We start from the raw sequence: 26,245 nt of genomic DNA, 5'->3' as shown, positions 1-26,245 counted from the left end.
TAATATTTATTTATTTTTCCTCCTAAAAAAAAAAAAAAAAAAAAAAACCTTGAAAAATAGAAGGTAAATATGGTCATGGGCTTCCAAATTACGTCCTTCTAAGTTCTAAGTAGTCCTCCCACGTGCTTGGACCTCTCTGTTAAAAAAAAAAAAAAAAAAAACTGTGTCTCTGTCTCTATCTCTGTCTCTCTCTCTCTCTCTGTCTCTCTCATACTCTCTATCTAAAATTTCTCCTCTATATAAGGTACAATCAGCAGACTAAGTTCCCTACGATCAGTTTTTGCTTTCAAAGTGCAAGCTTTGTGTTGAAAGAGAGAGGGAAGCTCCTCTCTTTGCAATATTGTCCAAATCCCACCCTCACAAATCAATCAAAAATAAAATCCTCACCCACCCATCAAACTCGGAATTATTTTCCATTAATACACACATTTGCTGGTTCACTCACTAATCCTCAATTTAAGGTACAGCCCCTAATATTTTTATCTCTAAAGTTCTTTTCTTTTTATTGTCGTGTTTGTGTTGTTTTCTCTTTGTTTGTCTCTGTTTTCAAGTTCATACAGAGCGAGATACAGAATGGTATATGCATTTACATCTCTGCATTATTATTTGTTCTTATGCTATTTTAACGAAATGCATGTTCTGGGTTCTTTGAATTGGATCCTGATAGCATGGTAATGTTTTTGCTTTCTTAGATTCTCTGCTTGAGAAAATGGTTTTGTTGCTGATGGGGTTTGGAATATTACTCAGTTCATGTCGAGTAATCTTCTCTTCTATTTGAATGAAATGGGTATTTTGGATTTCCTTTATTGGGTTTTGGTTTCAAAGATACGTGTTTGTTGGATCATTCGTCCTGCAGATCCACGGTCTTTTCTATCAGCAACTTATTGTTGCGTTGATAAGACAATCGCTTGCTTGCTTTCCCTAGTTATATGAATCATTGATACTTCTACCATATAGACAATGCTATGTTAGGAGAAAATGGGTGTTATTGGCTTTTTTTTTTTTTTTTTTTTTTACATTAATTTCTTCTAAACCCATTTGGTTTGCACACCTTGTCGATTATTTATTGTTATTCCAATAGGGTTTTTAGATTCAAGCTCATATTTTGATAGTTTGTTTTAAAGTTTGCTCTGGTTTATCAAATAAAGATTTTACAGTTCATACTTAGAAGAGCTTGTTCCATATGATGCATTATCAAATATGTAGCATTTCCATTCGCTAATATGTATTTGTTTTATTTTGACAGGAATTTGGATTTATTAGGTTGCTAAGACACCTTTCCCCGTCAAATGGGAGTTTATTTTTCCTGCCCATTTGCTGAATACAGTGATGTGGAAAGTGGCTTGGAATCTATTGTTGTGAAGTCCATCAGTTTTGGGTATGATGATGCCAAAACTCTCGTAAGATCTGTCAGTTCCAAAAGTCGAGATTCTGAAACCACAATACTACAATCCTCTGGTTATGGAAAGATGATGATAGAAGCATCTGTCAGCTTCAACAATAGAAAGTTGGAGAAAATGGTCTCAGTCAAGGCTCCTTCCCTAGACAAAGAAAATCATACGCCCCTTGCATCAAACAGCCAACAAAGCAAACTGATGGATAATCAATCCCCAGGATCAGATGGTGGGCTGGTGAAGATCCAGCCATTGCCAATTTTGGATCCCGCCCACCCCCAGCACGGGGCTGCGCTAAAGTTGCAGAAAGTGTACAAAAGCTTCCGAACCAGAAGGAAGCTTGCAGATTGTGCAGTTCTAGTTGAGCAGAGCTGGTATGTATCCTATTTACATGCATCTGCAATGTCCTTTTTTACAAACTTCTGATTTGTTTCTATCTTGTGCTAATGTACTTATATGTGTGAACTATAGGTGGAAGCTCTTAGATTTTGCTGAACTCAAGAGAAGTTCTATATCATTCTTTGATATTGAGAAGCATGAAACTGCCATCTCACGATGGTCAAGAGCAAGAACCAGAGCTGCCAAGGTGAATTTCAAACGGATTGATTTGTGCTGTTTTTATGTTTTGTAATTTATTTCAAAGTTTAATCATTTTTGTTTTTGTTATTGCAGGTTGGAAAAGGTTTATCAAAGAATGATAGAGCTCAGAAGCTTGCTTTACAACACTGGCTTGAGGCTGTAAGTTAATTGCATAAGATAAAAAAAAATCAGTTTTAAGAATATATTTTTTCTGTTTCTTTATCAGCCTTTACTGATTTCAATTTTTATTCTTCTGAAACAGATTGATCCCCGGCATCGGTACGGACATAATTTACACTTTTATTATGTTAAATGGCTTCATTCTCAGAGTAAAGAGCCCTTCTTCTACTGGTAATATTCTTTAAACAAAATGTTTCTTCAGTATTATGAATTTTGAATCTAGATAGATGTCAAGAATTTGGATTTGAATGTAATGGTGCTGGTTTTGGAAATGCAGGCTGGATATAGGAGAAGGGAAGGAAATAAATATTGTTGAAAAATGCCCTCGATCAAAACTTCAACAGCAGTGTATCAAGTACTTGGGTCCGGTGAGCCTTCTATATCTTTGCTTCACCATTCTTTACGTCAATTTGTTTTCATTCTATTTGCTGATAATCTTTTTTTTCACTTTTGATAGAAGGAAAGGTTGACCTATGAAGTTGTTGTGGAGGATGGAATGTTCTTATACAAGCAATCAAGGGAGCTCCTCCACACCACTGGAGAACCCAATGGTGCTAAGTGGATTTTTGTTCTAAGCACATCTATGTCCTTGTATGTTGGCAAGAAGAAGAAAGGCACTTTTCAGCATTCCAGCTTTTTGGCTGGAGGAGCTACATCTGCTGCTGGGAGATTAGTTATTGAGAATGGCATCCTGAAGGTATAGCTATTGCATTAAAGCTCATAGAATTTCTAAGTTTTTCTTCATTTTTACCATAGTTCCCAGTTTCGGCACAGTTTCTTAATAACCATTTCTGCTATTTTTCAACAGGCAGTTTGGCCTCACAGCGGTCATTATCAGCCTACAGAGGAAAACTTTAAGGACTTTATCTCCTTCCTCAAAGAGAACAAGGTGGATCTCAGAGATGTAAAGGTAAATAAAAGGGCTTTATATTCTTTGAACTGATATAAAATATTTTTTTCTTTTCCCTTACAGAATAAACAAGTAAAAGCCAATATACTGAGAATGTCATTTTCTGTTATATTCAGATGAGTCCAATTGATGACGAAGATGAACTGTTTGGCAAGCAAGGAAGCAGTATTCATCTCAGAACCAACTCATCCGAAGAGGACTTCACTCAAAAGTTGAGTGGCTCCGAGACTGAAGAGGCCAATGCTGAAGACTTGACTCCAGTGAAAATTGATTCAATGGAAGAAGAGACTGCTGCTGCATTGGAACTGCCTATGTCAAGCCGACTAAGCAGTCTCAGTAGCAAATTGGCTAATCTTGAAATACCAAAAAAGCATGAATTGTATGAGACATTAGAGAGCGAAAAACAAGACGTTGTACCACATCGTAATAGTTTGCTACCAGAATCTCCAGTAGATGGTTACGAAACATCAGACGAAGGCTTCACTTCCGAGATGGATTACATGGTTCGAGAGCAGAAATCTTTTAACGAACAGCATGAAGAGAGTGAAGTGGAAATCATTCCTGAAGAATCAATTCTCAAAAGGATCAGTTCGCACAAAGGATTGCTGTCCTATCAACTGGGGAAGCAGTTGTCTTGCAAATGGACAACAGGAGCTGGACCTCGCATTGGCTGTGTAAGGGACTATCCGTCGGAGCTCCAATGCCAAGCTTTGGAGCAAATGAACTTGTCCCCAAGAAGTACTGCCCGTTCTAGATCATGCTTTACTCCTCGATTCATTAGTGGTCTGACCCCATCAAGTTCTGGTAGAGAAATGGCAGCAAGCATTGTGTCACCTCCACTCGAGAAAGAAAGTTTCTTAAGAAGAATCGATCAGCATTCAAGAACAAAGTCCTCCCCATTGATTAGAGGCACATCAGCACCTTCAATTCCTGATGTTTTGTGAGTTAGAGCAAATTTTCTGATTCATATATTCTTTTGTGTCAATAGAAAAGATGACATAGGAATTCTTTCTCATTCTTTTCATTCAAAATCATGTATACATTTTCTCTCTGTTCATCTTGTACAATACAAGACAAAAATTGTACAATTTTGTGGGTTTGATGCCCTTTCTTACAATAGAAGGTATTCATTCATTTTTCTTTATCAATGATTATTACTGAACTCATAAAAATAGTATGCTGTTTCTGAGCATTGAATGCAGAGAATTGCCTGGACTAAGCTGTCTTCGTTTTAGATTTTCAAGTCCAATATTGATCTGTTCAAATAGTTTTCACCATTTAATCCATTCAAGTCCAATAGGATTAATATGAGCTCCATGGATTACCTAAACCGTAAACTGTTAGTAGACCCCTAACCCCTCATGTTCCTTGCAAGTAAGGAGAAATTAACAATGCACATGAGAACCACGTGTTTTAAGGACATATGTTAGTTTGATAGAATACGTTAAAAAAATTTTCTCGAACCCAATTTAAAGAGAAACTCTGTCCGTGGAACTATTAAGAAGCATAGCAAGCTCACACACACTAATAGTAATAGCAGCAGTTGCTTGTATTGTGAGTTTTCACGGGTTTTTTTTTTTTTTTTTTTTTTTTTTTTTCTAATGGTTGATTGAGCCTTCAGCTTGTGCGAGAAGGTACCTTTTCAAAACCGAGTAAGGATCATAGAATCTCTATATATATTCATCACGTCATACCGCGTGGTGAAGGTAGGTGGAAAATTAAAAGAAAATTTGTTGCATATGGTCTGCATTAAAGCTTTGACATGTCTCCGATTTCTTAGAAGTTGGAAGATAAGTACGAACGAGTCTACATGGATAATGACTACTTGACTAGATAATAAATGGGTAATTTTCTTCATCTACAATGTGATCCTCGTGAGTATATCTATTGATTTTCCAGTCCGTTTCGTTTCGTGGTTTCAAAATGTGTTATTTAAAAATAATAAGTTCAAAATATGTAATTTAGACACAATTTTTTAAAACGCAGCTATGCTTTAAGTAAAATCGCAATTTAACCTTTAAAATTGTAAGTATCTATTACTTGCGATTTGAAAACATATATTTTTCTATGTTTTCAAACTACCATTTTTTTTTTTTGGGGGTTAAATACCTTATTTACTCATATGGCTTAACTTTTTTTTTTTCTTTGACCTTTAGGATTTACTTTTTATCACAGGAAATTCCTTTGGTTTGCCTAAAAATATAGATGGTCCCTTTGTCAAAATTTCGTCCAAAATTTGACGGAATGCTATGTCAGCACCAATCACGGTTTGACATGTGTCCATATAATTAATTAATTAAAAATAATAATTAAAAAAAAATAAAAATATTAAAAAATTATATTTAATTATTATTATTTAAAAAAAAAAAAAGAAAAAAAAAATATTGAGTTGGCTCTTTAGCCATTTGGGGGTGGTTCGGCCACCCCCAGATCGGTCCGGGGGTGGCTGAACCACCCCATGGTCGGCCAGAATTTTTTTTTTTCCCTTCAATTTCCCAAGATATACTGACTCAATTACACCTACCGACCTACGATTGCTAGGTGTTTTTATTTTATTTTTAATTTTTATTATTATTATTATTATTATTATTTTTGTAAGATACGATTGCTAGGTTAAACATGACTAAAATTGCTAAGCCTAAGGACTATAAAAGGGGAGCATCAGCCGGGAATTAGGAATCCAACCCCCATATGCAAATAAATCTAAATTAAGTTTGTCAGGAATCCAAACCTAAGACAGTAAGGAATCAACACAATAGCAACAATGAGTCTGATAGTTAGGGAAGTTTGGGATTACAATCTGATGGAGGAGTTCTCCGCACTCATGGAGGCTTCTTCCAAATGCGATCACTGTTTTGTGGCCATGTCCACCAACTTCCCTGGCAATATTTTCACTTCCAAAGAAGGCAAGGAAGTTTCTCCTTACAATCTAATGAAGTTTAATGTTGAGGCAACCTGCATCATTCAATTGGGTCTTGCTCTCTGCGATGCCAACGGAAAATCTTTTGGCGTACGTTTGGGAGTTCAACTTCAAGGATTTCGACGAGCGTATTCATTCTCACCATATTAATACCATTGAGTTACTGAAAGATCAAGAAATTTACTTCGACTATAACCGAGTTATGGGTATCGACTCCTTGCGCTTCGCCAGGCTAATCCTGAAGTCTGGCCTGTTGAGCAACTCCCGTATCACGTGGGTCACGTTCCGTAGTGATTATGATTTTGGCTACTTTATAAAGATGTTGACTGGGGGAGAAGTGTTACCCTTACACCAGAGTGAGTTTATGGATCTAATCAAATCCTTTTTTGGTAAGAAGGTGTTTGACGTGAAGCAGATGACCAAGTTCTGCGGCGATGGAGTCTATGCGGGCTTGGAGTTAGAGATTGTAGCCAAGACTCTGGGGCTGGACCGTGAAGTCGGGAGGGCGGGTTCTGATAGTCTGCTTGCCTTGCAAACCTTCATGAACTCAAGCAAAAGTACTTCAACGGACGTTCACTGAGCGAGTTCGAGCATGTTCTTCACGGTTTTACTTGATTTCAGTGTATTCTAATTCAATCATCTACTTATGAATATGAATTCCAAAATAAATAAATAAAAGATCGATTGTGGACTTATTGCTTGTTTCGGGTTCCTGATTGAAAATTTTTCTTGACTCATTTGTTTGGCTCCCTAACGCTTCTTATTTATGGGAACCTAAAGGCTTGGGATAGAGGGCTGGGCTGGGGTACTGTAGGGCTTTGGGAAGGGGGGGTTTTGGAAAGCTTGAGGAATAGAATTGGGCTGGACCGGCTTGAGTTAAGGAAGGGAGGTGGTTGGGCTTTGTGCAAGATGGGAGATAAGAGGGTATAGTTGGGATGATGTGGGCGGGACGGGGTTGAGTCACGAAGGGGGTGATCGACCTATAAGATAGAGCGAGTCCCTGTGGATGTTGAATTTGGAAGTGTAATAGCATGTTACGATTCTAAGTATATATTCCACACAGCTGAAGTGCAATTTTAACCAATTTAAAATACAAAACGCTTACAAAATACTTTAAACTATCTTTACTTTTATTTCACGTTAAACATTATTTCAAACAAAAACTTATCCAAAAAGCATGGACAAACGGAGCCAAAGCATAAAAGCTTTCTTATGCAATTCTAGATCTCTCCATCCCAAAGCTCGGAAAGCGACTTGTAAGGGCCTTCATCAGAGATGAATTCAATTCCAGGAAATCCTTTACGCTGCGAAATTTGACTTATCTTTTGTGAATCCTCATGGCTCAGCTTCCACTCAAATATGTCAAGGTTTTCTTTCATCCTCTCCTTGTTAAAGCTCTTCACAAGCACACTCACTCCTTGCTCATATACCCATCTTAGAGAAACCTTCACATAACAACAGAATTACCATATTGCTTAAATAATTAAGTTAAATTCAATCCTTTTTACTAATTAAGAAAAAAATAAATAAATATATAAACACACTAACTAAAATTATTATCCTTTAGAAGGAAAAAAAAAAAAAAAAAAACTTTGATCCATTTTTATGCTCTCCGCGCGCCTTATACGTTTGGATAAGCGTGCTTGCATCCCTTGATTTTGTAAATTGTATCTTTGGAAAATCGCTTTTTTTAAAAAATATTGTACATTTTAAAACCACAAATCCAAACTGATCTTAAAATACGTATTATTCCTAAAGCTTCATAATTTGACTAGGTTGGTAGTTAACACTAAGGGCCTGCTTGGAATTGCATGTTTAGGTTGATTTCTTTTCCTGTATATTCTATTTAAGAAAAAATTTCCCTTCCTCCCCAATAAGTTACCTGAGCAACAGTTTTTCCTTTTGCCTTGGCAATCTCCTTTAGCACCTCACATTCCATTACCCAGTTTGTTCCCCACAGTGTTCCTTTGCCTCCCAAGGGAGAGTAAGCAGTGATATGTATACCCATCTTCTCACAAAACTCTCTCAGCTTCTTCTGTTGCCAAAGCGGATTCATCTCCACCTTCCAAAAGCAAAGCATGCAACAATATAATGATGCATTAATCCAAAATCTTAAAGAAAAACATTAATGATTATTGAAAAAAGGAAGAAGAAGAAGAAGAAGAAGACCAACTTGATTGACTGCTGGGGGGATGTTTGCTGTGGCAAGTAGGGTTTCAAGCTTTCTGCATGAGAAGTTGCTTACACCAATTGATTTGGCCAGGCCAAGCTTTTGACACTCCTCCATAGCTTCCCATACAGACTTGAAATCTGTGGGAAGGAGGTCTTCCTTCTTAAAAGGCAGCTCATATGCCCCAGGCTTAATGCTTACTGGCCAGTGAATGAGATAAAGATCAACATACTCCAACTTCAGATTGCTGCACATATGACAAATCTTATTCAGTCACTACTATACTTCTAAGAAAACACAACTTAATGGTTAAGTTGAAACTCACAAACTCTTATCTGATATGTACTATATATGTTCTTGTCTTATAAAGAGACGCGAATAAGATTCGAATTCAAGACATTTTAAATAACTATTTATATATCTCAAAAGCTTAAGCAGACATAAAATAACAACTTGGGGAGTTTGGTTCTATTACTTGAGTGTTTTGTGAAGAGCAGGGAGGACATGATGGTGGTGAGCATCGCTGCACCAAAGCTTGGAAGTGATGAAGAGTTCGTCCCTGGAGTTGATAAAGCCAAGGCGGAGAGCATCATCTATGGCTTCCCCGAGAAGCTGCTCGGACTGGTAAAGAGCAGCAGTGTCGAAGTGTCGGAATCCCAGCTTGATTGCATGAAGAATATATTCTCTCATGGTTTCAAAGGAGTTGCCAAAAGGATATTCGGCAGTGCCGAAGCCTACAAGTGGAATGGTCTTTCCATTTGAGGCTTTAGAGCCCAGTGGGAGCTCTGGAATGCTACCCATTTTCCCAGCTGCTGATCTATTCTCTCATATTCCGCTTCCCTTTGCTCACATATATATACACATATTACGTCTCTGTTAAGACTAATATCTTTTCTCCTCATCAAAATCAACTGACAGCAGCAATATCCAAAATATATGACAAAACTTCCACAGCACAATGCAGCAGTACGCCATCTTGTCACAGCCAACCGGCGTGTAATATCAAAAGAAAAATTACAGCAAAACTAAGATTTGTTTGTCGATTTCTAATATTGTACAGAGAAGATGCGATATGTTTCTCGATTTCTGATGTAAAAATATTGTTATAAATACTACAGCCTTTCCCTCGTTTGAGAAAGGGGCAAAACACCACAAATCCTCGAGACACTGACTTCAAGGTCCAAGGTAATTGACAGCTAACAAGATCCTGATTTCATGAAGGTTACTCATGGCCGTACAACACAACCACGTTTTGAGAGGAATTCACGGTGCGTCGCAGCGTCGGTGACACATGGAACACACTTCTCTGTTAAACCTGCGTGTCAATAGTAAATTAGTTTTTCTTTGTAACCTCTGGTAGGAATTTAGTTAAAATTTAGTGCATCTACCTCCAGTATTTTAACTATCTACATTGGCCTCAATAAATTAGCTTTTTGGCTATTTTAATTAGCAATGTAACAAAAAATACTCCACATCGGGCTCAATGGATTTGTTGAACACTGTAGCTCAACAAATCCTTATTTATATTGATAATAAAAATAATCTTGCTCTCTCTCTTTCTTGGGAAATAGGAAAAGTAGATTTAAAAAATAATATTTTAAATAGAAGAGTAATTTGAAAAAGTGGATAACTGAAAAAAAAAAAAAAAAAAAAAAAAAAAAAAAAGTATTTTCTAACTAAATTTTAGCTAAATATTTGTTGAGTCTGATGTGAGTGCTTCCCAATTAAGGAAGAAATAGAACAATTTTTTTTATTATTATTAATATAACTAAAGATTTGTTGATCAGTTATGGTGCTTAGGAAATTTGCTTAACACTGTAGAAGCTCAAGAAATCTTTAGTCATTTTATTGAGTTGGATGTAAAGTATTTTTTGCTATTAGGCTAACCAAAATAGCTAAAAAGTTATTGAGCCCAATATGAATACTCATGGCTTAACAAAATATTTCTCCAAAAAAAAAAAAAAAAAAAAAGCGCTCAACAAAATAGCCAAATGTTTGTGGAAGCTCTTGAATGCTACCCATTTTCCCAGCTGCTCTAATTCTCTCATATTCCTCTTCCCTTGGTCGACTCACACATTTATACCCTGCACAACTTTGCTTAAAAAGATGCACTACACATCGAGAGTAATTCTAGGAGACTTATTTGTGTTCTACTAAAAATGATGTGGTTATTAAAATCATTATTTGATCAAAATTTAATAATGATCAATCACAAACTCAATGGTAATTTTAATAGCCACATCATTCTTAGTAGGATCCAAATAAGAAATAAGTAGGTTACTTAGAATTACTCATGCTGCAATGGTCCTAATCCTATCCTATTATTTAATTATTGTCAAGCCATTCACAACCGCTAATTTGGTGCCCATAGTTGAGAATTCAAATTTTAGCAATTTAGACAATAAATATGAGTCACTATAAAACTTACTTGCCTCGTAAGATGGATAATCCAATACGGCAATACCTATTCAGGAAGGTAAATCTCATAATTAAGAATTTTTTCACCTTTCTGAATTGTTGGTATCTTTATCTTATATGGATTTATCTCTTTTTAATTTCCTTTTCTTTTTATTACAAAAGGCTTATCCCAATACTTTCTCGAGAAGTTAATCATATCTACACACTCCAATCTCCGGAACAGGATTCTCTCCAGCTCATTATAAACTGGAGAATATCTAATTCATGGTTAGAATTTTTTCTTAGAAATCCTATGGCTACAAATGGGACACATATTCTACTAATAAAAATAATAATAAAATATTATTTTAAATTAAAAAAAAAAAAAAAAATTAATAAAAAATTAAGAAAAAAACAAGGGGGTGGCTGGCCACCTCCATTTTGGGTAGGGGGTGGCTCAACCAATGGCTGGCCAGGGGGTGGCCAAACCACCCCCATGGCCTATGGGGGTGGTTCGGCCACCCCCATCTTGCAAAAGGGGGGTGACCGAACCACCCCAAGAGCCGAGCCACCCCCTCTAGGCCAAGGGGTGGCTTTGGCCACCCCATGGCCCTTGGAGGTGGCTAACCCAAGGGTCAACCTTTTTTTTTTTTTTTTTTTTTTTTTTTAACTTGGCCCTTGGGGGTGGCCGAACCACCCCCTCTAGGCCAAGGGGTGGCTTCGGCCACCCCAAACCGGCCGAACCACCCCCAAGAGCCATTAGGGGTGGCTCAAGCCACCCACTACCCAAAATGGGGGTGGCCGGCTACCCCCTATGGTGGCCAGCCAACCCCTTCTTTTTTCTTATTTTTTTAAATTTAAAATAATATTTTATTGTTATTTTTATTAGTGTGATATGTGTCTAATTTATAGCCATAAGATTTCTGAGAATAAATCTTAACCATGAATTGGATATTCTCCGGTCCATAATGAACTGGAGAGGATCCTGTTACCCAATCTCCATGTTGTCTTCCTATGGAGAGTCTTTAATTCTGTCCTATCTTTTATAACGCCTATCACTATCAATAACATCATCCATCCGAATGGTTTGGTATGAGCGACCTTTTTTTTATTTGTATTTTTTAAGAAAAAATGCTGCTTTAAAAGTATGAAAAAATCTGTTTTTGAAACTAATAAATCAAATAAAGACTAAATCAAAATAGTACCACCGCTGTCTACTGTCTAGTACAGCTATTGTGGAAAGGCTTGATACTTTGATTACTTTCTCAAATAAATTAAGTCATCTGTGATTTTTTTTTTTTTTAAAAAAAAAAACCATTGTTTTATGATTATGTTAGGATCATCTTGATCCCTTATTCTGACAATAACCAGTATAATAATGAGAAGAAGAGCCGTCAAGGCATGCGCTGCGTTGCTGCATTTCATTGGCTTTCGGTCAAGAGTAGGTTAAAAAACTGCATACAATTTGAAATTACATGAAAGTTGAGTCAATATATATATATAGGTTCAAAATTAATGTTTAATTTGTTCTCATGCATAATCATCCAAATTGATGTGCATGAATTGTTTGAATTCATCATATATAATAATGTTTAGGCGATGCATTTATGGTGCAAATATATATATATCTTGCTTTTCATTAATCTCTACATATAATATATATAATATTTTTACACAACCGAATATGGGTTTTTTTTTTAAGGCCAAACAGTAATTGAGAGACTATCCTCAGCGAAAAGCATGATTGTAGTCATGGAAATGGAAGTTTTTGTAGATGAAGTGGGCCAACCATATTGATGATGCATAGCATATCACCGCCATTGAAGCCAATGTCGTTCTCGCAGCTGCTGACATCGCACCCTGTTTGGCTGCAGCAACAATCCCAATTAAAGCAATACAGGCAACTTTGAGGACAACTTCAAGCACATTGAGGCCTTTATATGCAACGCTGCAACTGCGGCAGTTCTCCACATGGGACCTGTACCTGAAAAAGATGATGAAAACTAGTTTCGATGAGCTATATCTTATAATTGACACAGCTAGTTCTAAAGAGACCACCACACAAAAAGATGAATATGAATGTCTTGCTCTAAGAGTAGGAGCTTTCTAAATCTTAGAAGAGCATCTCCAACAATGGTCTGTATTTTAGCTCTTCAAAAAGCAACAATCTCTACTTTCAATGTCCTCCAATTTCCACAAAGGGAAAATGACAATTTTTTCTAAACTGGGTTTGAGAAAATTCCTTCAAACAATCTATTAATCTGAAATCTACCCTTAGAGCATGTGATAATCATGTACTCTTAAGGAAAAATCTCGATTTAATAGATTGTATGAGGGGATTTTGAGGAAAATTTGTCCAGAGAAAAGTAGTCTGAAGGCATTATAACATTTGTAAGCTGATTTGATATAAAGCATAGTTTGTGGATGATATTGGGGCAAGTAAAGGATCATGGTTGCAATGAGAAACAGGCTTAGCTTCTAGGATTCTGCAGAGATTTTAGTACTCCTGTAACATTCTCAAAAATCTTAGAGGAGAAGAAAAGTTACCACTTTCCAGAGCCGAAAAATGTAATCAAATTGAAGCTCACATCCATGTTAGTAGTTCTCTGAATTACCTGTCCATCAGCTGTTCTTTAGGAGGAGTTTGAGGAAGAGCTCCACTATACTTGCCTCTCCAATCAACTTGACCACCAGCATACTTGTTTAACCATTTTCTAAATCCAACCACAAGAGCATCTGACTTTGTTGGTACAAAACAAGCTTTCTGCCAGTTGGTAGGACCGGCATCCATTATCTTACGCTCCTATAGAAAGAACTCAAGAGTCAGTAATGCTTTGCTAGGAAAGAAACGAAGTTACCCATCACTGCATGTTATTTTCATATAGAAAAGAGGTGACTGTCTTTGACCAGAACTTTTGGCTTTACCTCAAGTTGTAAAGGGCAGGGTGGGTTTGGGTTAAGTCTTATGTTCAAATCTTGCCCACAAAAAATATAACAAGAAAATCCTATATGTTGCTCGAATTAAGGATTTCCCTCAAATTTTCCCCACCATGTGTTGTTTCTTTTTCACTCTCAAATTATTTCTGGAATGCCAGTTGGGTTTATATTATATTGAAAGTTATATCCTATATGTTGTCTTTCATAATAGCAGAACCCTGGAATCTGTCAGTATGGTTGATGTGGTGATCTTACCAATGACTTTGATTTGTAACTCCTAAAAAGAAAAAAGTCATGTGTAATAGAATAAACCGATTATCAAGATGAAACAACTATGCAATGACATAAGACATGGGAGTCACCTCAACGTGAAGAAGATATAAATCAGAATCTAAAATCAGGTTTTGCCCCACATGAAATATCCATCGTGGCACAACTTTATCAATCCAATGACCGAAGTTTCTTGGGAAGCTCCATATCAGTCTGCTACTACCTGGACTAACTGGAATACAAATAAAAATCAAAGCAAATTTCCGCTGCACTGATGTTTTCTGCATTAGCCAAAATTTACATAAAAAGAAGTATTAGAACACACACACACAAAAAATAATAATAATAATAATAAATAAATAAATAAATAAGGATTAAAAAATTCCCAATTTTGGTTCATCAGCTTAGCATGCACAATGGATCAACCTAATGTATTACCTTCTCAGTTCCACTTGATGATGCAGATCCATTAGCTTGATCAACCACAGGTTTAGTATAAGCATAAAACACACACGGGGGAATAAATTTGCTTAAGCTCCACTCCTGATGTGCCTTGAAGCCATTGATGTCTAAACTCTCAATCATCAATTCAAGCGGTCTTCCCCCCTCTCTATCAGCCTTCACAGTGAAGGAAACTTTATTTCAGTTCTAAACTAAGATAACAGGACACATTGACTGGAAATAAGGATTATGAGAAAGTTCTTATCTGTTTTTGGGTCGTGGAGTTCTCATAATTCCATGATGTGCATATGGAACATGAGCAGGGTCCATAAGATTTTCAATCAATACCTCATAACTGAAAATTCAACATCAATATACTCTCGATCAAGTCTGCTCAAGAGAAAATAGGTGAAAGAATAAAAAGAAAAACTAAACCCTGAATTAGAGATGCCCAACTCTTAGTAATACATTCATTTGAAGAACTTCCATGTGATATTTTTGCCAATAAAAAGGAAGAAGAAAATTTTATCAGGCAAGAAGATCCAATCTCTAATACAATTAGCCAAAATATAGAAAGAAAATATTAATACGTTATATTTCAACATTATGTGTGCCTAAAAGTTCTTTAATATATAATAGAAAATAAGGCCACATATAGTTACATGAGTAGAAACAATAGTCTATGGGTTGGTTTGGTAAAGATTTAAGAAGTATTTGGGGTTTTGAGTTTTGAATAGAGTTTTGAAAATGGTAAAAATTGCAAAGCGGTTTGATGGGGACACATTTGAAAAAGTGTTGTATGTGGGATCCACAAAAGAAATTTTTTTTGGTAAAATGAGTTTAAATCAGAAGTAGTGGGAGAACACACCCGTAAGGAATATCTCTATTTCCCATTAATTTAGTATAGGAAGGATCATCTAGTTGTGGGATGTAAGGCGGTTTTCTCTCCACAAGAATATCTTTGTACTGAGGATCAGTGTTTGGCCAAAACCAAACAATGTCGTGCTGCACTGTACTTGGATAAGCAGCAACACATGCTTTCTTGAATGTGTTCACCTGCATAATTATTTGGAAAGGTTAATTACCATCACATTGCCCAAGAACTAGAAATATTTGGAAACGTGGGGCATGCACTGCTTTGAGAGGAACAAAAGAAAGGTTCACTTCAGTTTCAAACATTGTAATATTTGATTACGTACACTTAAATGATACAAGAACAATGGAATTATATCTCATCTTCCGGTTCTTTGCATGCAAGGTTATCATAAATAGCAACCTGCAGAGTGCTGGAACAATCCAAAGAATTGGAGAGTCCAACGCCTAAACAAGAAATTGGGTGACCTAGACAATTCATCATATTTTTTCTATCTAATTTCCCCTGTAAAGGAAGACCTAAAGATGTCAAAATTACAAATCCAATGGAATGGAGAATATTGAAAGATGGATAAGAGACAAAAGGAATGGCCATAGCACATGAAGAGCATAATAACATTAGTGACACTTATTGATACTCCTTCACATGGCTGATTCTCTATTGTCCAGAGCTTTTTAAGTAAATACATAGAATGTGTGGCGTAATAATGAGTTATCAACCGCTTTTAATTGGTAAACATTAAACAAGCTTGTTAGAGCTGGTAAAGTGAGCTTTGCAAGTCTCCTTCCTTATACTCCATTCTAGTAATTGATTTACTACCAGTCCTCATCATTTTGCAGCAATGATTAGAAGTTTCAAGTAAGACTAATACTCTTTGGACACCACCTTGTTCGGCGAAAAAGTAACATGGATCCTAACAATTCTGTCATAAATATTTAAAACAAACCAATTAATTGTATTTTGAACTTTTGAACAAAGGTAGAGCTAAGTGTAAGATCCTCTAGCTTCAAGTGATGCAAAATCACACAATGTATCATAATCAAATTCCATATTCCATTGCAAGGAATATTCTTGAATGCAACATTGACATACCTTGTTCCTTCTATTTGTATGAGAAAATAGAATAAGATCAAACAAAACTGTGATGTAAGAGAGCGCTTTAGAAAGTAAAAGGGGCCATTCCTAGCAAGAATGGAGTAGGACAACAGCAATAAGAATTGAATGCTACATCGAATCCTTATCCCTCACAGACATTCAACAAATGGATGAATCATACAAGATGAAGCAGAAAAATGTAATTATTGACAAGATATGGTTAGATCTTTTTCATCTGGTCAAGGACAATTTTTCCTTTTTCTTTTCTCTTCCTTTTTCTTTTTCAGGAAAGACGACAAAAAGGAAAAGAGTTAGCCATCAGAAAGAGCATATGAATGTTCACATTTTATACTTAAAGATAATTGAGCTCATATTCAATTTAGGCCCCTAGTTCTATGTCTAAGTTGTGGTTCCATTTTCAGCGAATTAAGCTTGTTTGTGTGCCTTGAGGTCATATTGTCAAATAACCACTTATTCCAAAAGCTTATATTATAGTAAATGTCCCGAATTTGAACCTTATCTCTGCCATTTATCCTCTATTTCAAATCAAATAGTCTACATGTTGTTTGGTCCTACACGTGATGAGGAGTTTTGGAGTATTAACTAAATGATTAAAACAACCATTTTTCACCGGCTCAAGCTTTTGGGATAAGTGGTGATTTAACATGTATAAATGAGGACAAGCTACTTGTAAATACAATTATGTCTTATGCAAATAATACTAAGAGGGGATTTCAAAGTGGTTAATTCATTACTTCATTGATTGTTCTGTGTAGGTAATAAGAAGGCATAGGCCAAGCAACGAAATTTGGAATCTTGGTTTAACCTAATATTGGATAAAATTAACAGATTCCATGTTTTGCACACATGTGACAAGAATCCTACCAAATATACTCAAAGCATCAGTCTTCAGAAAACATGCAAAAGCACTGGCAAAATGCTGTCCCAAGTTCCCAACAATGGAGATTTCAATCAAGAGTTATTACCGGAGGGCCATCAGGAGGTGCTTGAGGGATGAATTTGCAATCACCAGAACCATTAAAGCACCAACCATGGTACACGCACTGCAACCTGCCCCACTGATCAATCCTTCCTTCAGACAGCGGAGCCAACCTATGAGGACAGGTATCATCAAACACTTTCCAAACACTCTCATTTCTATCCCACCACACAACCACATCAAGACCCATCACTTTTTTCGCATGAGGCACCCTCTTGTCCAGATCACAGACCGGCATAACCGGATACCACTGTGCATACCAATCAAATTTCTCACCTTGTCTGCGGGTTTCAAGCTCTGGCTCAGGTGGGTTTGCGGGTTCTGTCGAAACCGTGGATGATATGGCGGTAAACAGCTTGAACCTGGATTGGTTTTTGTCAACTAATGAGAAAGAAGAAGTGGGAGTTGGATTGAAATGAAAATTCAAGAACATGGGTTTTCTGAATTGGGTTTTGCTAAGCGTAGTTCGGATGTAAACTGAAGGAACAGACGGCGCTTTCAAAGATTCCATGGTTGCTTCTTTCACAGCTCAAACTAGAGAAAAGATGCAAACTTCGTAAGTAAAGTTTGTGACTGAGCTCGAAGCTCTGAATTATACGTACAAGAAAGCCTGAAAATTTGAAATGGTTAGTTGTTTCTACAGTTGAATGGATAACGTGGATATATTTGTGGTGTGAATGACTGATTGTAGCCAAAAATGCAAAAATGAGTGGTTGGTTTCGTTAATAGCTCTTTGAACGCGTATTTCGTTTGAAAATTTGTCCGAATCCATCGACGTGCCACGTCAGCACCATGATATTGTCACAAGTGTGCTTGTAATAAGATTAAAAAAAAATTAAAAAAAAAAAAAAGAAATGGTTGGGCCACCTCAAATCGGCCGAACTACCGAAGGTGACTGAACTATTGCCAAAGCCATGGGATGGTCTATGATCAAAATGGGTTTCAGTCATTTTTCTTGAGTCCTTGACCATGAGCCGAAAGGGTGCCCGCTTATTAATCCAATCTCCAATTCCTTCCTATTGTTGATACTTTCAAATTGTTGGTTCAATTTGTTGCAAAAACTTGCCCACTCTGCCATCAAACCAACTTGTTCGACTTCTCAAATATATTCTTTTACATGCCTTCATAATACGAAAAAAGATTTTTCATCAAGAGAAATGTTCTTTGAGTCTATTTTCAAAAGTTTGATTACAAATTGATGTATTATCATCTCATATGACTTATTGTTTTAATCAATAAAAGTATAAATTGATGTGTCACAATCGTTTTACTAATTCAATCTCTTCTCAACTCGTGCTAGTGGTGGTGTTTGTTACTATAGAACTAAAGAAAATTACACATATATCATAGCTTAAATGCCTCTCACACATATATAACAAATAAATAATTAACCCTTAAAAAGAAAAAAGAAAACTTAATTATCATTGCTAAAACCACCATGGGTGTAACGGGGTGTACCCAACTCACTGATTTAGACAATCCAACACCCTCCTTGCCTATAGCTTATTAACAACGCCTTTAGCTTATTAACAAAGGAACAAAAAATTGAAACATGCTATGAGCAAATGGCTCCATCCATGTTATTAGCACCAAGGAAAGATCAATAAACTCAAAGTCATCTCAGCTAGACCCACCAGAGATAGATCTCCCATTATCGACCGTAAGTAAAAGCGCTGTCCCCCATTCTCTTTCCACTTCAATTTCATCACTTTCTTTAGTTTGTTTCACAAAACCACTTGCTTTCTTGCACTGATTTCAAGATCTGAACAGAGACCAAGGAGTTTGGGGGATCTGGGTGTTTGGGTTTTTCTTGAAAGATCAAGACTTTCAAGACAAACCCATGAAAGAGGCGAATCCAAGCGCTGAGCCCATTGGGCAGAACCTGCTAAACTGATAAGCAATCTGTGTTTCTCAGTTCTCATATTTGCAGTGATTGCCATCACCTACCAACCCCCAGATTCATGGCTGGAGTCTGCTCCAGCCGTGACCAAGCTATTCACCGAGTCTGAAAACGCCACCTTCCAAAATGACAATTCCATCCTCAAAACTGGGGAAGATTTGCTTTTTGCACCCGCTCGGGCGGTGTCGCCCGCAAACAACCCAATCAATCTTACTTTTCATTAATCTTTACATATAATATTTTTACACAACCGAATGTGGGTTTTTTGAAGGCCAAACAGTAAGTGAGAGACTATCCTCAGCGAAAAGCATGATTGTAGTCATGGAAATGGAAATTTTTGTAAATGAAGTGGGCCAACCTTATTGATGATGCATAGCATATCACCGCCATTGAAGCCAATGTGGTTCTCGCAGCTGCTGACATTGCACCCTGTTTGGCTGCAGCAACAATCCCAATTAAAGCAATACAGGCAACTTTGAGGACAACTTCAAGCACATTGAGGCCTTTATATGCAACGCTGCAACTGCGGCAGTTCTCCACATGGGACCTGTACCTGAAAAAGATGGGGAAAACTAGTTTCGATGAGCTATTTCTTATAATTGACACAGCTAGTTCCAAGGACCACCACACAAACAGAGGAATATGAATGTATTGCCTCCAACACAATCTATTAATCTGAAATATATCCTTAGGGCATATGCATTTTTTCACGTAGGCTTTGGAGGAAAACATTGTCCGGAGAAAAGTAGTCTGAAGGCATTATAACAAGTATAATTTGGTAAGCTGATTTGATGTAAAGCATAGTTTGTGAGTGATATTGGGACAAGTAAAGGATCATTGTTTCGTGGTTGCAATGAGAAACAGGCTTAGCTTCTAGGCTTCTGCAGAGATTTTGGTACTCTTGTAACATTCTCAAAAAATGTATGAGGAAAAGAAAAGTTACCAATTTCCAGAGCCAAAAAATGTAATCAAATTGAAGCTCAAATCCACATCAGTAGTTTTCTGAATTACCTGTCCATCAGCTGTTCTTTAGGAGGAGTTTGAGGAAGAGCTCCACTATACTTGCCTCTCCAGTCAACTTGCCCACCAGCATACTTGTTTAACCATTTTCTAAATCCAACCACAAGAGCATCTGACTTTGTTGGTACAAAACAAGCTTTCTGCCAGTTGGTAGGACCGGCATCCATTATCTTATGCTCCTATAGAAAGAACTCAAGAGTCAGATGTTACTAATCAACAATGTACTATAATGTTATTCAGTGATTTCTGTGACTGGTAGTAACCATATATATCAAGAACAGCAGTCACAACCTATTTTCTTCTCTTCTTGCTGGAAACTAAGCTAAAGAGTAATGCTTTGCTGGGAAAGAAACGAAGTTACCCATCACAGCATGTTATAGTAGTGCACTGCCTTTGCCTAGAACTTTTGGCTTTACCTCATGTTGTAAAAAGCAGGGTGGGTTTGGATTAAGTCTTATGTTCAAATCTTGCCAACAAAAAATATAACAAGAAAATCCTATATGTTGCTCGAATTAAGGATTTTCCTCAAATTTTCCCCACCATGTGTTGTTTCTTTTTCACTCTCAAATTATATCTGGAACGCCAGTTGAGTTTATACTATATTGGAAGTTATATCCTATATGTTGTCTTTCATAAAAGCAGAACCATGGAATCTGTCAGAATGGTTGATCCGGTGATCTTACCAATGACTTTTATTTGTAACTCCTAAAAAGAAAAAAGTCGTGTAATAGAAATAAACCGATTATCAAGATGAAACAACTATGCAATAGTATAAGAGATGGGAATCACCTCAACGTGAAGAAGGTATAAATCAGAATCTAAAATCAGGTTTTGTCCCACATGAAAGATCCATCGTGGCACAACTTTATCAATCCAAATACCAAAGTTTCTTGGGAAGGTCCATATCAGTCTGCTACTACCTGGACTAACCGGAATACAAATAAAAATAAAAGCAGATTTCCGCTGCACTGACATTTTCTGCATTAACCAAACTTTACGTAAATAGAAAAACTAAGAACACAAACAAAAAAACAAAAAACAATAAACAATAAACAAAAAACAAAAAGCAAAAAACAAAAAACAAAAAACAAATAAATGAGGACTAAAAAAATTCCCAATTTTGGTTGATCAGCTTAGTATGAACGATGGATCAACCTAGTGTTTACCTTCTCAATTCCACTTGATGTTGCAGATCCATTGGTTTGATCCACCACAGGGTTAGTATAAGCATAAAACACACACGGGGGAATAAATTTGCTTAAGCCGAAGTCCTGACTTCCATTGAAGCCATTGATGTCTAACTTTTCAATCATCAATTCAAGCGGCCTGCCCCCCTCTCTATCAGCCTTTACTGTGAAGGCAACTTTATTTTAGTTATAAATTAAGATAACAGGACACATTGACCGGAAATAAGGATTATGAGAAAGTGCTTATCTGTTTTTGGGTCGTGGAGTTTTCATAATTCCATGATGTGCATATGGAACATGAGCAGGGTCCATAAGATTTTCAATCAATACTTCATAACTGAAAATTCAACATCAATATACTCTCGATCAGATCTGCTTAAGAGAAAATAGGTGAAAGAATAAAAAGAAAAACTAAACCCTGAATTTGAAATGCCCAACTTTTAGTAATACATTCATTTGAAGAACTTCCATATGATATTTTCACCAATAAAAAGGAAGAAGAAAATTTTACCAGGCAAGAAGATCCAATCTCTAATGAAATTAGCCAAAATATAGAAAGAAAATATTAATACGTTATATTTCAACATTATGTGTGCCTAAAGTTCTTTCATATATAACAGAAAATAAGGCCACATACAGTTACATGAGTAGAAACAATAGTCTCTAGGTTGGTTTAAGAAGTGGTAAAATGAGTTTAAATCAGAAGTAGTGGGAAAACACACCCGTAAGGAATATCTCTATTTCCCATTAATTTAGTATAGGAAGGATCATCTAGTTGTGGGATGTAAGGAGGTTTTCTCTCCACAAGAATATCTTTGTACTGAGGATCAGTGTTTGGCCAAAACCAAACAATGTCGTGCTGCACGGTACTTGGATAAGCAGCTACACATGCTTTCTTGAATGTGTTCACCTGCATAATTATTTGGAAAGGTTAATTACCATCACATTGCCCAAGAAATATAAATATTTGGAAACGTGGGGCATGCACTGATTTGAGAGGAACATAAGAAAAGTTCACTTCAGTTTCAAACACTAATATTTGATTACACTTAAATGATACAAGAACAATGCAATTATATCTCATCTTCCGGTTCTTTGTATGCAAGGTTATCATAAATAGCAACCTGCAGTGTGCTGGAACAATCCAAAGAATTGGAGAGTCCAATGCCTAAACAAGAAATTGGGTGACCTAGACAATTCATCATTTTTTCTATCTAATTTCCCCTGTAAAGGTAGACCTAAAGATGTTAAAATTACAAATCCAATGGAATTGAGAATATTGAAAGATGGATAAGAGACAAAAGGAATGGTCATAGCACATGAAGAGCATAACATCATTAAAGACACTTATTGATACTCGTTCACATGGCTGATTCTCAATTGTCTAGTGCTTTTTAAGTAAATACATAGAATGTGTGGCGTAATAATGAGTTATCAACCGCTTTTAATTGGTAAACAAGCTTGTTATAGCTGGTAAAGTGAGCTTTGCAAGTCTCCTTCCTTGTACTCTATTCTAGTAATTGATTTACTACAAGTCCTCATCATTTCGCAGCAATGATTAGAAGTTAATTTCAAGTAAGACTAATACTCTTTGGACACCACATTGTTCGGCACAAAAAGTAACATGGATCCTAACCATTCTGTCGTAAATATTTAAAACAAACCAATTAATTGTATTTTGAACTTTTGAACAAGGGTAGAGCTAAGTGTAAGATCCTCTAGCTTCAAGTGATGCAAAATCACACAATGTATCATAATCAAATTCCATATTCCATTGTAAGGAATTCATGAATGCAACATTGACATACCTTGTTCCTTCTATTTAGAGGAATGCTACAATGCATTCTACAAAACATCTCCCCACCATCTCTTCACTTTACCATTTTGAGTTTTTCAAAAAAAATATATATATATTAAGAGAGTGGAGATGGTGAAGAGATGGTTTGTAGATGAAAAAAAGAATATCCCTTCTATTTATATGAGAAAATTGAATAAGATCAAACAAAACTATAATGTAAGAGAGCGCTTTAGAAAATAAAAGGGGCCATTCCTAACAAGAATGGAGTAGGACAACAGCAATAAGAACTGAATGCTACATCGAATCCTTATCCCTCACAGACATTCAACAAATGGATTAAATCATACAAGATGAAGCAGAAAAATGTAACTATTGACAAGATATGGTTAGATCTTTTTCATCTGGTCAAGGGCAATTTTTCTTTTTCTTTTTTCTCTTCCTTTTTTTTTTTTTTTTTTTTTTTTGTTAGCCGTCAGAAAGAGCATATGAATGTTCACATTTTATTCTTAAAGATAATTGAGCTCATATTCAATTTAGGCCTCTAGTTGTATATATGAGCAAGTTGTGGTTCAGTTTTCAGCAAATTAAGCTTGTTTGTGTGCCTTGAGGTCATATTGTCAAATAACCACTTATTCCAAAAGCTTATATTATAGTAAATGTCCCGAATTTGAACCTTGTCTCCACCATTTATCCTCTATTTCAAATAAAATAGTCTACATGTTGTTTGGTCCTAACATGTGATGAGGAGTGTTAAAGTATTAACTAAATGATTTAAACAACCATTTTTCATTGGCTTAAGCTTTTGGGATAAGTGGTAATTTCACACACACACACACACACACACACACACATATATATATATATATATATATATATACATATAAATGAGGACAAGCTACTTGTAAATACAATAAATAATACTAAGAGGGGATTTCAAAGTGTCTCCATTACTTCATTGATTGTTCTGTGTAGGTAATAAGAAGGCATAGGCCAAGTAACGAAATTTGGAATCTTGGTTCAACCTAATATTGGATAAAATTAACAGATTCCATGTTTTGCACTCATGTGACAAGAATCCTACCAAATATACTAAAAGCATCGGAAAACATGCAAAAGCTCTGGCAAAATGCCGTCCCAAGTTCCCAACAATGGAGATTTCAATCAAGAGTTATTACCGGAGGACCATCAGGAGGTGCTTGAGGGATGAATTTGCAATCACCAGAACCATTAAAGCACCAACCATGGTACACGCACTGTAACCTGCCCCACTGATCAATCCTTCCTTCAGACAGTGGAGCCAACCTATGAGGACAGGTATCATCAAACACCTTCCAAGCACTCTCATTTCTATCCCACCACACAACCACATCAAGACCCATCACTTTTTTCGCATGCGGCACCCTCTTGTCCAGATCACAGACCGGCATTACCGGATACCACTGTGCATACCAATCAAATTTCTCACCTTGACTGCGGGTTTCAAGCTCTGGCTCAGGTGGGTTTGCGGGTTCTGTCGAAACCGTGGATGATATGGCGGTAAAAAGCTTGAACCTGGATTGGTTTTTGTCAACTAATGAGAAAGAAGAAGAGGGAGTTAGATTGAAATGAAAATTCAAGAACATGGGTTTTCTGAATTGGGTTTTGCTAAGCGTAGTTCGGATGTAAACTGAAGGAACAGACGGCGCTTTCAAAGATTCCATGGTTGCTTCTTTCAGAGCTCAAACTAGAGAAAAGATGCAAACTTCGTAAGTATAAAGAGAGACAGTGAAGTTTGTGACTGAGCTCGAAGCTCTGAATTATACGTACAAGAAAGCCTGAAAATTTGAAATGATTAGTTGTTTCTACGGTTGAATGGATAACGTGGATATGTGGTGTGAATGAAAAATGCAAAATTAGTGGTTGGTTTCATTAATAGCTCTTCGAACGAGTAATTCGTTCGAAAATTTGTCCGAATCCATCGACGTGCGACGTTAGCACCATAATATTGTCACAAGTGTGCCTGTAAATTGTAATAAGATAAAATAAAGTAGGTTAACTACCAAATACCCCGTTTCGTTTCTTAATTTTTTTCTTTCTTAAGATTTAATTTTTATCACAAAAAATCAATGTGGTTTTGATAATAAACCAAATTAATTCTTCCGTCAGTTGGCCGTTAGTTAACTTAACAAAAGTCTACGTGAACCAATTAAATGTTGACATGTGGCACCTAATTAAATTCTTTTATTATTTTTTTAAATAAAAAAAATGTGTGCATATATATATATATATATAGAGTCATGATTCACTGCACGCGGCGTGCGTAGCACGCCCGTGCAGGAATCACTTTTTAAAAAAAAAAAAAAAAAAAAAAAAATTTTTGCAAGCGGCGTGCCATGCACGCCGCGTGCTCTTTATCTTTACCCATATATATATATATATAAGGAAAACAATTTGGGGGTGGCTTGGTTCACCGTTGGGGGTGGTTTCGGCCACCAGGGTGGGTGGCTCGGCCACCCTGTAGGCTCCATGAGCCACCCCCATCCGGCCAGATGGGGGTGGCTAGGCCATCCCATGGCCAAAGGAGGTGGCTTGGCCACCAAGCCACCTCCAAATGGCCAAGGAGCCACCCCAATTTGTTTTCTTTTTTTTAAAAAAAATAAATTAATTAATTTAAAAAAATAAATAAATTTAATTAGGTGCCACGTATCAACATTTAATTGGCCTACATGGACTTTTGTTAAGTCAACTATATGAAATAACTAATTTGGTCTATTATTAAATCCATAAGAACCTCTTGTAATAAAAATCAAACTCTATGAAAGAAAAAATAAAAAAACGAAACCCTAGGAAATAATTAGTATTTAACCCAATAAAGTAAAAAAGGAAAATGGTCGGACCACCCCGCCGAAGGCGACTGAACCATTACCAAAGCCAGGGGATGGTCTGGCCACCCGGCCCACCCCCTTACTAGTTTACAACCCGAAGATCATGGCGTGGTTCGAGGATTGATTAGCAATTTTTCAAATGAAAGTCCATTTAAAATACGCCTAAATTGTTCAAAGCCCATTTAAAATAGGCCTTAGGGTGACTCAAAGGTTGTACGTACGGTGAATAGGCCATGGCATTAAGGATAGTAAATAGATTGGGCTATGATCAAAATGGGTTTCAGTCATTTTTCTTGTCCATGAGCCCAA

The 26,245-nt window shown here is 36.5% G+C and overlaps 4 protein-coding genes and 1 pseudogene across 4 annotated transcripts; 2 read left to right on the top strand and 3 right to left on the bottom strand.

Moving 5' to 3' along the window:
• The first annotated feature begins 381 nt into the window (after positions 1 to 381).
• On the top strand, positions 382 to 4,078 carry LOC132163452 (calmodulin-binding family protein). Its single transcript, XM_059573749.2, has 9 exons — positions 382 to 461; positions 1,247 to 1,768; positions 1,866 to 1,980; positions 2,067 to 2,132; positions 2,236 to 2,324; positions 2,431 to 2,521; positions 2,611 to 2,850; positions 2,962 to 3,063; positions 3,180 to 4,078. Exons 2-9 carry the CDS (start codon positions 1,290 to 1,292, stop codon positions 4,005 to 4,007), a joined length of 2,010 nt encoding a protein of 669 aa, XP_059429732.2. The 5' UTR covers positions 382 to 461; positions 1,247 to 1,289; the 3' UTR covers positions 4,008 to 4,078.
• A 1,972-nt stretch (positions 4,079 to 6,050) lies between these two features.
• Positions 6,051 to 6,563, top strand: LOC132163683 (putative CCR4-associated factor 1 homolog 11 pseudogene; annotated as a pseudogene).
• Positions 6,564 to 7,082: 519 nt separating this feature from the next.
• On the bottom strand, positions 7,083 to 9,025 carry LOC132163456 ((1S)-1,7-diacetoxy-luvungin A aldo-keto reductase). The gene is made up of 4 exons (XM_059573754.2): positions 8,629 to 9,025; positions 8,157 to 8,400; positions 7,866 to 8,045; positions 7,083 to 7,428 (listed from the first exon to the last, which is right to left on the bottom strand). Exons 1-4 carry the CDS (start codon positions 8,952 to 8,954, stop codon positions 7,204 to 7,206), a joined length of 975 nt encoding a protein of 324 aa, XP_059429737.2. The 5' UTR covers positions 8,955 to 9,025; the 3' UTR covers positions 7,083 to 7,203.
• Positions 9,026 to 12,131: 3,106 nt separating this feature from the next.
• LOC132163454 (protochlorophyllide-dependent translocon component 52, chloroplastic) lies at positions 12,132 to 17,851 on the bottom strand. The gene is made up of 7 exons (XM_059573752.2): positions 17,154 to 17,851; positions 15,067 to 15,254; positions 14,464 to 14,553; positions 14,196 to 14,382; positions 13,850 to 14,038; positions 13,166 to 13,353; positions 12,132 to 12,534 (listed from the first exon to the last, which is right to left on the bottom strand). The coding sequence occupies exons 1-7, from the start codon at positions 17,676 to 17,678 to the stop codon at positions 12,279 to 12,281; spliced, it is 1,623 nt and encodes a 540-aa protein (XP_059429735.2). The 5' UTR covers positions 17,679 to 17,851; the 3' UTR covers positions 12,132 to 12,278.
• A 1,414-nt stretch (positions 17,852 to 19,265) lies between these two features.
• Positions 19,266 to 24,935, bottom strand: LOC132163236 (protochlorophyllide-dependent translocon component 52, chloroplastic-like). The gene is made up of 7 exons (XM_059573443.2): positions 24,248 to 24,935; positions 21,997 to 22,184; positions 21,522 to 21,611; positions 21,254 to 21,440; positions 20,877 to 21,065; positions 20,079 to 20,266; positions 19,266 to 19,620 (listed from the first exon to the last, which is right to left on the bottom strand). The coding sequence occupies exons 1-7, from the start codon at positions 24,770 to 24,772 to the stop codon at positions 19,365 to 19,367; spliced, it is 1,623 nt and encodes a 540-aa protein (XP_059429426.2). The 5' UTR covers positions 24,773 to 24,935; the 3' UTR covers positions 19,266 to 19,364.
• Between the last annotated feature and the right edge of the window lie 1,310 nt (positions 24,936 to 26,245).

The sequence above is a fragment of the Corylus avellana genome, chromosome 8 (genome assembly GCF_965113065.1).
Source record: "Corylus avellana chromosome 8, dhCorAvel1.hap1.2, whole genome shotgun sequence".
In the NCBI taxonomy this organism is placed as follows: Eukaryota; Viridiplantae; Streptophyta; class Magnoliopsida; order Fagales; family Betulaceae; genus Corylus; species Corylus avellana.
The sequence above is the reverse complement of the archived record's forward strand: the minus strand, read 5'-3'. Positions and strand labels throughout refer to the sequence as shown.

What these genes read in the sequence shown, in the direction of transcription:
- LOC132163452 (XM_059573749.2), top strand. Translation starts at nt 1,290, where the DNA reads ATGGGAGTTTATTTTTCCTGCCCATTTGCTGAATACAGTGATGTGGAA. An exon ending in GTTCTAGTTGAGCAGAGCTG is followed by an intron (nt 1,769 to 1,865) that starts GTATGTATCCTA and finishes TGTGAACTATAG; the next exon opens with GTGGAAGCTCTTAGATTTTG. An exon ending in GTATCAAGTACTTGGGTCCG is followed by an intron (nt 2,522 to 2,610) that starts GTGAGCCTTCTA and finishes CACTTTTGATAG; the next exon opens with AAGGAAAGGTTGACCTATGA.
- LOC132163456 (XM_059573754.2), bottom strand. Translation starts at nt 8,954, where the DNA reads ATGGGTAGCATTCCAGAGCTCCCACTGGGCTCTAAAGCCTCAAATGGA. An exon ending in GCTCTTCACAAAACACTCAA is followed by an intron (nt 8,401 to 8,628) that starts GTAATAGAACCA and finishes TCATATGTGCAG; the next exon opens with CAATCTGAAGTTGGAGTATG. An exon ending in TCCCCCCAGCAGTCAATCAA is followed by an intron (nt 8,046 to 8,156) that starts GTTGGTCTTCTT and finishes TGCTTTTGGAAG; the next exon opens with GTGGAGATGAATCCGCTTTG.
- LOC132163236 (XM_059573443.2), bottom strand. Translation starts at nt 24,772, where the DNA reads ATGGAATCTTTGAAAGCGCCGTCTGTTCCTTCAGTTTACATCCGAACT. An exon ending in AATAGAGATATTCCTTACGG is followed by an intron (nt 21,612 to 21,996) that starts GTGTGTTTTCCC and finishes TTGAATTTTCAG; the next exon opens with TTATGAAGTATTGATTGAAA. An exon ending in AAAGAACAGCTGATGGACAG is followed by an intron (nt 19,621 to 20,078) that starts GTAATTCAGAAA and finishes CATCTTTTTCAG; the next exon opens with GTACAGGTCCCATGTGGAGA.
- LOC132163454 (XM_059573752.2), bottom strand. Translation starts at nt 17,678, where the DNA reads ATGGAATCTTTGAAAGCGCCGTCTGTTCCTTCAGTTTACATCCGAACT. An exon ending in AATAGAGATATTCCTTACGG is followed by an intron (nt 14,554 to 15,066) that starts GTGTGTTCTCCC and finishes TTGAATTTTCAG; the next exon opens with TTATGAGGTATTGATTGAAA. An exon ending in TATATCTTCTTCACGTTGAG is followed by an intron (nt 13,354 to 13,849) that starts GTGACTCCCATG and finishes TTCTTTCTATAG; the next exon opens with GAGCGTAAGATAATGGATGC.